At 28.8% G+C, this 8,320-nt stretch overlaps 1 protein-coding gene across 1 annotated transcript; it reads left to right on the top strand.

The window, feature by feature from the left end:
- Positions 1–1,546: 1,546 nt before the first annotated feature.
- On the top strand, positions 1,547–3,310 carry LOC105619983 (2-methoxy-6-polyprenyl-1,4-benzoquinol methylase, mitochondrial). The gene is made up of 5 exons (XM_012201498.1): positions 1,547–1,727; positions 1,927–2,339; positions 2,678–2,766; positions 2,850–2,973; positions 3,221–3,310. The coding sequence occupies exons 1-5, from the start codon at positions 1,547–1,549 to the stop codon at positions 3,308–3,310; spliced, it is 897 nt and encodes a 298-aa protein (XP_012056888.1).
- The last annotated feature ends 5,010 nt before the right edge of the window (positions 3,311–8,320 follow it).

Below are 8,320 nucleotides of genomic sequence, written 5' to 3'. Positions count from 1 at the left end.
TATATATATATATAAAACAAAAATAATATTATTTGTTAGTTATGTCATAAAATTTATAATATATGTGTATATACACAAATTATTTTTACAATTACCTTTATTTAGATGTCGAAGTGACTTAATCTTAAGTGAAATAGAAGGATGATTCTTGCTTTCCTTAAAGATGGTATTTAAATGTGCTTTCAGAAATGATATCCTGCGTGCTTGCATGATGGTGGCTATCATGTAAAGAAATGTTAACAGCATACTTTTTTCATAAAAATAAGCCGATAATTGTTTAAAATACTTGCTAGTTTACTTTCGAATGGAAATTCCTGTCACCGATTTTAAATCTGAAAAATAAGATGCTTTCTATAGAAAAATATATAAAGTATAAATACACTTGGGAAAAATTTCATTTCAAATTGTCCTGTAATAAAAATATATATTTCTTGAAATAAAATGTCTAAGAAAAATCATATAAAGAGAAAATAAATAATCTCCAACCTAAAATATTAAAATCAATCTGCAATTGTGCTTAAAATCACACATGTGAATGCACAAATATATTTATGAATATACTTATATATAACAAATATTGAATACACAAAATTTAATGTTTCTAAAGTGATGACATTGCAGTAAAGTGTTGTAAAGAACACATAATTATAATCACAACTTTTATAAGTCTTTAGAAACATGTTCCCTTACACTCAAAAATTTCATAAAAATTAGCACGTAACGTAAAGATGATATTTCTGATCAATTTCTGTTTTTTAACTATACATACAAGCGACATGAAAAGTACAAATACTAAAACACGTTATTAAAACGAATTGTAATTGCAAATTTAAATGAAAACGGTAGAATACGCACCATAATCGTGAACCATCGCTTTTCGCTTACAGTGGGATAAAGTAGAGCGCAGAATCGGTAACCCCAGGTAGCCCATTCTCGAAAATATCGATAGTTGCTGTGGCAAATGGTTTCCTAAAGACAGCTAGGAATGTGCTAGATTAGATATGACTGGACAAAACGCTCTGGATGTTCGGCAGAACAGATGAAACTAATTTATCAGATGCAGCAATTCTATTATGCTACTGAATTGCATAATTGTTATCTCTATCGACAGCAACTAACAGATGCTGTTCAGCAAAAATATGTGTCACGTGATTAGTTGCAAAATAAAAAAAATTTTGAGACTTGAAATGTTATCTATTCAACAACTGCACATACACAAGTCTATTCATAACAATACATATAATACATATAATACATATATATTCTAATTTTATTTATCTATTAATTTATTTATGTATTTGATAGCATGTGTTGACTGTTAGACTTATTCGTTGTACTTTTGCACTTTGCAACACTATTATACTATACCTGAATGAGATGGATATATATTCTCTATCATTCTGCAACCTTGAAGGAAGAAAAAGAAATAATCTCGAGTGCAGGAAGTGCAAGTGAAGTGAGTGTACGACTCATGCGAGTGTAGTGTCAAGTCATATGGTATTGTTTATGGATAGTTTTTTTTTAATTGTCTTGCAGGCATGGTACGATGGCCTATAAAAATCTTTGCTTGAATATCATTAAAAAAAGTCGAATACTAGATAGATATTTAAGAACTGTTATAACTATACGTGGTTATTCGAAAACAGCAAACACATCTTCAGAGGATAATGAAAGAACAACACACTTTGGTTTCCAAACGATTAAAAAGAATCAGAAAGCACGGGAAGGTGAAAATTTTATTATTTTTGTCGAATGTTTGTCTCTTTTTTATTATATGGAATACTAATAGTTGCCGCAATGAGTTAGACAATATTAATAGCAACAGTTATAACTTCTTGAGAATTACTATATATAATTTTATAATTATTGTAGCTTCTTGAATGATTGGATGTGTGGTCAAAGTTGATTCAAAAATATTTCTTGCAGTATACACCATATTTGAAAATGTTGCCAATTCTTATGACATAATGAATGATGTAATGAGTATGGGTATCCATCGCATCTGGAAAGATATTTTGGTACAGGAATTAGGACCTACTCATGGTACCCATCTTTTGGATTCTGCTGGTGGCACAGGCGACATTACATTTCGGTATATTAATTTTCTGAGGAATACGCCAAATCCACATAATGTACGTAGTCGTGTAACTGTATGTGACATAAATCAACATATGTTAGACGTTGGGCAAAACCGAGCAAGTGAGCTAAGTTTATCAGGGGACAGTAATTATGATATTACGTGGAAGCAAGAAGATGCAGAAAAGCTTTCCTTTGCAGATGATTCTTTCTCTGCCTATACCATAGCGTTTGGAATAAGGAATGTAACACATATCGATAAGGTACAATATTGATTTACTTAATCAATTAAGATCTGTTTTCTATGGTTGAACTAGTATATACTATTGGAATTAAAATAAGATAGATATATGTTTAATATTTGTCGAAAGCAAGAATGAGATTTCTAGTATAGTCTAATGCAGGAACAGAAAAGTCTTATTTGTGTAAAAATACTGAAATATATTCAAAGTACATTATACAGAATTTACATTTATTAATCTCTACTCATTACACATAATATCTATTTCGCATTTTAAACTAAAATTTATAAGTATATCTGAATATTAAATTTATATTAAATATAATTAATTAAATTTATTTGTTAATTTTTATGTCACAGGTATTGTCTGAGGCATACAGAGTATTACAGCCAGGAGGAAGATTTTTATGTCTAGAATTTAGTCACATTGATAATAAACCTTTACAATGGTATATGCTAAAATAATAAAAAACTTATAAAAAGATGATATACATATAACTTATAGCAAAATTTCATTTACTATCTGTTTTAGGTTATATGATCAATATTCCTTTCAAATAATACCTGTAATGGGGAAACTGATTGTGGGAAAGTGGAAACCTTTTCAGTATCTTATAGAAAGCATAAGAAAGTTTCCAAAACAAGAAGATTTCAAGGTAAAAAATGCATTTTTTTAAATATCCATTTTATTATTTCTTATACATAAACTGCAATAATGATATTAAGGTTTTTTGAAAACTTTCCTTGATATTATTATTCTTTATTGTAATTCTACGCACGCACACACACACACACACACACACACACACACACACACGCGCGCGCGCAGCTTCCTTTTTATTATACTATATTTTCCCGATTTTTTGTTATATTTGCTTTTCATGTTCTCCATTATATTTTCAGAATATGATTGAATTCGCAGGATTTAGAAATGTGACCTATCAAAATTTAACGTTTGGTATAGTTGCTATTCATTCAGGATTTAAATTATAAGTAAAATATCTTGTTGGAGCATAGAACTGATTATTTTTTTGAGGAACGAGGAAATTTACAATTTTAATATAACATTGCCAAACAACAAATTACAGTAATATCAAAGTACAAAAAAAATGTATGTATAAAAATTTACATATTTCCCTTTAATTATTATTTTTTATTAATTAATATTTATTTCTTTAAGAAAAATTATGTATTTAAGAAAAATTATATACTGTTTCTTGTTGTTATATTAGTTAAATGATCGTTATAAAAACTAAATCATGTATTGCATAAATATACAATTACAATTTTATTGATTTACTACATTTTGATTGCAATTGTAAAAACGTACGATGTGTCTCGTCAGTTTATTATACGACCGTATTTCTATCACAACAATTACTTTCTACAACGCATAAAATTTCTTTGTAGTATTTACGCGGTATCACAGAGATACTGGTTAAAAATCCATTTCTCTATGTTAATATATTTCGGCCTATCGTGAAATTTGCTTGCTTACTACGTAATCGCTTTACACTTACAATCCACCGTATTGCATAAGAATCGTGCGACTCTTTGGTACCTCGAACACGAGGTGACGCGACTAACTGTGCCTATCGCGATTTATGTTACTACGCATTTCTACGCGGGTCGCTTCCGTAGATCGTTCTTTCGTAATTTCGTGGACCCGAGAATGCGAATAAGTACAAGAGAAAATTCTAAGAAACATTTTAAATGCAATAAAAAATGATTTATTTTAACAATTTTCTTATTATTCCTCTTTAATTAATATTTATTTATCGTATCATTAGAAAAATTTTATTTTTTTAGAGCTTATTATTTATATTTTCTTGTATCCGATTCAATCCTAAATAAAAATATTATTTAAATCACAAATTTTTCAGGTATAAATTATATTAATTAACTGACTTGATTAGAAATTATATTAGTATTATAAAAATGTATGGAATGACAATTATCTGCCACATGCACAAGTGATCTACAATACATGTATATGTTGAAGTTTTAATTGGATGGAGGACAATGAAAAATGCGGACTTTTTTCGAAGAGATAAAGATAATCTCAAATTTGCACAATGCGTTAAGAACATCACAATTTTCGAATAGTTCGGAAACATAGAATAGGATTAATAGTATGGTTGAGTAAGTTAACTTTTTTTTTAACTAAATTAAGTTGAAGTTAACAATCTTGAAAATTTAACTTAATTAAAATTAATCCATAATAAAATTAATTGAATTAAAAGTTAAGTTAATAAAAAATGTAATTAAAAAGTTAAAAGTTGAATTTGATTTGAATGAACAATCAAAAAAAAGAGAAAAAATTTTACTATTTTACATAATTTTTCGTACTTTTCTTTTCTTACAGCTTATTTATTTAATCTGGTTATTTTTATTCACAAGTAACGATTATAAAATTACTAAATTATATACTCATTAGCTTCTCGCATTGTATCTAAGGATTGACTTAAAAAAAATCAAATTAAAAATTAATAGTTACCAATAAAATAATTAAATTAAGTTAAAAAATTAAGAGACTAAAATGTAATTAAGTTAAGTTAAAATTAATTAACTTTTTAACGATCTATCCTGATTCATAGTCAAAGCCTTATTTAAGATTATCTTACAATCCTAACCCTGGTAAAAAAATTGATAGAGAATGCTATTCGAAATCTCTTCGTGAATTTATTAATTTGAATTAAATCTTCTAGAAATCTTATATAAAATCTCATTTCTAGAATTCGATAAAATTTGATAAGATTTATCCAATCAATCTAATCTCGCGAAATTGATGATAGAAAACGATATAACTTTTATAAAAAATCAATTGATAGAAATCCTATCGTTCTCTATCAACTTTTTTTTTACCAGGGAAAATATCATTTCCTTGGAACCAATCAAACGATCGCATTAGCAGCTTAAAACATTATTTAAGACGGTCTTAAAATAATGGACTATGAATACCGATCTATGTGTTTGATTATACAAGAAGTTAGAAAATAGAAGACAGTAAAAGAAAGAAGTTTCAACGCGCCGATAGAAAGAGACGACTCAGTGAGAGAAGATGTATTGTGTTAACAGCAGCAAAGACGATACCAACGGATCGAAGGCCGTCGAGGCAAAGGGGGAAATTCATTCTACGTGGCGTAATATCTACATGCGTCATGCGGTGTGCTTTCTCTAGGAGTGAAAATTCTTAACTTTCTTCGACCATAGAAACATACCTATCGTCGCCGATGATGCTTGGCACCGCGCTCCCACAGCTTTTCACGACTCGTCGGTTTGTCTATTATTGACGCATCTTCTCCTCACTTCCCGGTATGTTACTGGCGCCAACGATTTCGCTTCGATCGACGTTCACAATACGTTATGTCACCCCTACGGGAGATTCCTCTTTTTCCTCTTTTCTAAGACCGACAATTTTCTAACTTCGTCAGCGTGGGAGTTTACAGTTGCATGCGAATTTATAACTTTGTAACGTGAACTTTTCGAGATTCACATTTTTTTCAGCATACATTTGAGTCTCTCTCTCTCTTTTTATAAATTATTTATATACTAAATAAGAAGACTTATCAAATGATATAATATCGTTAATACATTATATAATTTTGTCCCCACTCTTAAAAAAAAATAAATCCTTCATGCCAGAAACTTAATAAACTTAATGCAAACAGAGGTCAAATTCGCCAAGTGATAAATTGGGAGAGATATTTCTTACAGGAAGAAATCGCGCGGTGTCGGTTATACCAAACGAAGAAGCAGAATCGTGATGCAGCTTCTTGCGCACGTATCGATTTTCCTGACCCCGGTGACCACGTACCCCTTCCGCCTTGGATACTTCCTGGAAAGTATATAATGCCCCGCTTCAGTCTACGGTTTACATCCGTCTATTTGCGAGGATCGGTATAACGCTATTATACAACACACTGTTTCTCACGATACTCTACGTATGATGGTCCATGCGATTGATAAACATTGCTCTCAGATTTATGAGTGAGCGATGCATTAAATCTGCAATTCATCGTTTACATTAGAAATTAACATGTACAGTGCCTGTCACGCATAAGCAAAATTGTATACGCGATTATTATTATATTATTGTCTTAAAAAAAAGATTTTTTTACTTGAAAGATCAAGTACTCTGATATAAAATCTAGTCTTCATTATCAATGATTGTGTATATTCTATTGGAGCTATTTTGATTTGATAAGATGGAGTTATTTTAATAATTAAGTCTTGAATCAATAGAATTTTATGGACATTAAATACGGAATAACCAATTTTAATATATTAAATATTAAATTTTAATATATTAAATATATTAATATATATGTTTAATAAATGATATTAAAATATATATTTTGGGAAGAAACAAAATAAAATATTTAAATTCTATAGCGTTTAATGGATATTGTTCTCATGCACAATGAGAATTGCATTGAATTTATTTATATATACTTATATATTTTATAATAAGTAAAAAAATTAAGGAGCGAAAGAGTTAATTATTCGCTTGGAATAAATTATGATATGAGTGATAAATATGATGATAAATCGATGTCGATCGATTTCAACGAGAATTCGGTGTTGTACATCAATTGCTTAATTTATTAAAGGACGAATCGTATTGCATCGGCGTTCTAGATTACATCAGCAAACGTGAGAATTACGCGATGATTGCGCCGATTAATCGAGAGTAACAACATGAATTTCCGAGTCGTGATATAAAGTTCTTGGGATCAGGTGGGATCAAAATGCTTCCATTTCTCTGAACTTATACATAGCTTATATAGAATTAGACTTATTCTAATAAAAGTATATAAATTGTATAGCTTATATCGAAGTTTTAGAGCTGATTCCACCAATGTATGTGGGCTAATTCCAAAATTAACTTCATCTCGATTTGACTTATTGTCTTTCAATTTATTCTTTATCTTTTTGTAATTCTAAAAGTTACACACATAAAGAATAAATTGAACCAAAATCATAAAGTTAATCTTACACTTATTATATGGTGGAATCGGACCTTAAAGAACAGGCATACGTCGATAAATATAGAAACTCTACATAATTAATATTACCCAGATGGTTACCCGTTTCTATAGATCAATATATATATTATTAATAATATTATTAATAATATTAAATCTCTCATACTCAAAAGAACGAGCATCGCATTTGATGTGATGCAATAATATATTTAATTTTCACGTAAATCATTCAAATTATAATCATTTTCATAACAGCTCTCTCTTCATATTTTTTTCTGAGTGTAAAAATTTCGCAAGCTATAGAGAGAGAAATATCTATCGTAAAATTATTTGGTATGTAGAGTTTTTTGATGTAATACAGCAATAAATAAGGACACGCGATTATAGACTTCTGAGAGATGCATGGGACGTTACATAATTGGTCTGTGTTGATTTAACCGAAAATTTACAAAGGTGATTCTACTTAATACCCAACGTGAGAAGAGCGCTCGATGGCGTTCAGATTCTGACGACAGTATTGGAAAGGAGAGAAAGTGTTAGATAAGGATAACTTGGCATTCGGACAAGTCTGTCTGCATAGAGCTTCTTCTCGCAGCATTACAATTATAATACGATTATCATCGCGAAAATATAAGACTAACAAATTGACTGAAATGATAAAGAGAATACGAAAGAAAAGACTTTAATGTCGCCGTATGAATTATACTTAATATCGCGTCGCCTTTAATCCTAAAGCTTATAACACATTACTTTATATCTTTTTTTTGTAATTTAAAAATTATGATTTATATAATATCCTAATGATTTAAGTCTATTACAATTTACTTCATATTTTAATTATTTTATGTTTAATTTATATATTTTTTTAGTATCTTAATATATTTCATAATTTTTATTAAAAAATTTTTATTTTTAATTTAAATAAATAAGTTCTTTTTATAAATTTTATTTATTCTTGCTATATTTTTGATATATATATATATATATATATATATATATATATATATATATATTA

Source organism: Atta cephalotes (genome assembly GCF_000143395.1).
Source record: "Atta cephalotes unplaced genomic scaffold scaffold00002, whole genome shotgun sequence".
NCBI lineage: Eukaryota > Metazoa > Arthropoda > Insecta > Hymenoptera > Formicidae > Atta > Atta cephalotes.
Note: the sequence above shows the minus strand (reverse complement) of the source record. Positions and strands in the feature narration are given on the sequence as shown.

What these genes read in the sequence shown, in the direction of transcription:
- LOC105619983 (XM_012201498.1), top strand. Translation starts at nt 1,547, where the DNA reads ATGGCCTATAAAAATCTTTGCTTGAATATCATTAAAAAAAGTCGAATA. An exon ending in ATGTAACACATATCGATAAG is followed by an intron (nt 2,340 to 2,677) that starts GTACAATATTGA and finishes TTTATGTCACAG; the next exon opens with GTATTGTCTGAGGCATACAG. An exon ending in GATAATAAACCTTTACAATG is followed by an intron (nt 2,767 to 2,849) that starts GTATATGCTAAA and finishes TATCTGTTTTAG; the next exon opens with GTTATATGATCAATATTCCT.